Below are 947 nucleotides of genomic sequence, written 5' to 3' on the forward strand. Positions count from 1 at the left end.
ACTGCTGCTGCTGCTACTGCTGCATATGCTGCTGCTGCTGCTGCAGCAGCAAACATTTTAAGATAGATCAATTTCATCTCCTGCAGCAGCAGCAGCAGCATAATACTAACCCCTGTTTCTGCTGCTGCTGCTGCTGTTGCTGCTGCTGCTGTCTCACCGGATCCATAACCTGCAGCTGCTGCTGCTTTATCAGCAGCAGCAGCAGCAGCAACAGCACCATGAACACCTCTGTTTCTTCTGCACCATCATCATCATCATCAGCAGCAGCAGCAGCAGCAGCAGTTGCTGCTGCTGCTGCTGCTGCTGCTGCTGCTGCTGCTGCTGCTGCTGCTATCATTTCTCCGCTTCCCCTGCAGCTACAGGTATCGTTTGAAGCCGAGCAGCATCAGCATCAGCAGCAGCAGCAGCAGCTGCTGCTGCTGCAGCAGCAGCTGTTGCTGCTGCTGCTGCAGCAGCAGCAGCAGCAATCTAAGCATTAGAGCACTGCAGCACGGGGCACTTTGCATGCGCGCGCGCATAGCTAGCTACAGAACCAAAGAAGACGCGGCGCAGCCGCCAATGCCGCCGCGAGCCCAGCAGCAACACATCAGCACGCAGCTGTCTAGACACCTCACACAACAAGCTGCCTACTGATGGCTTTCGCGTGCTGCCTGCATGCATTATACACACATATTTGTTTTATTTATTTAGTTGTTTTGTTTGTCTTTTTGTTTTTTGGGTTTTTGTTTTGGTTTCTGGTTTGCAGCAACAATAGCAGCAGCAGCAACAGCAGCAGCAACAACAACAAAAACAACAGCAACAGCAGCAACAGCAGCAGCAGCAGCAACAGCAGCAGCAGGAACAACAGCAGGAACAGCAACAGCAGCAGCAACAGCAGCAGCAACAGCAGCAGCAGCAGCAGCAGCAGACTGACTGATGGGCACAGCAAGACAGTATACATGCAGTCC

General features: G+C 53.0%; 1 protein-coding gene across 1 annotated transcript in view; it reads right to left on the reverse strand.

Annotated features, from left to right (window-relative positions):
• EMH_0023540 (uncharacterized protein) overlaps positions 1 to 337 on the reverse strand; it is a gene marked incomplete at both ends in the record, with an annotated part of 923 nt that extends 586 nt beyond the window's left edge. Inside the window, one exon of the mRNA XM_013502155.1 lies at positions 158 to 337. Coding sequence (XP_013357609.1) covers positions 158 to 337 — 180 coding nt within the window. The remainder of the gene's footprint in view (positions 1 to 157) is intronic.
• Between the last annotated feature and the right edge of the window lie 610 nt (positions 338 to 947).

Source organism: Eimeria mitis, genomic scaffold, assembly GCF_000499745.2.
Source record: "Eimeria mitis Houghton genomic scaffold, Emh_scaff840, whole genome shotgun sequence".
NCBI classification, from domain to species: domain Eukaryota; phylum Apicomplexa; class Conoidasida; order Eucoccidiorida; family Eimeriidae; genus Eimeria; species Eimeria mitis.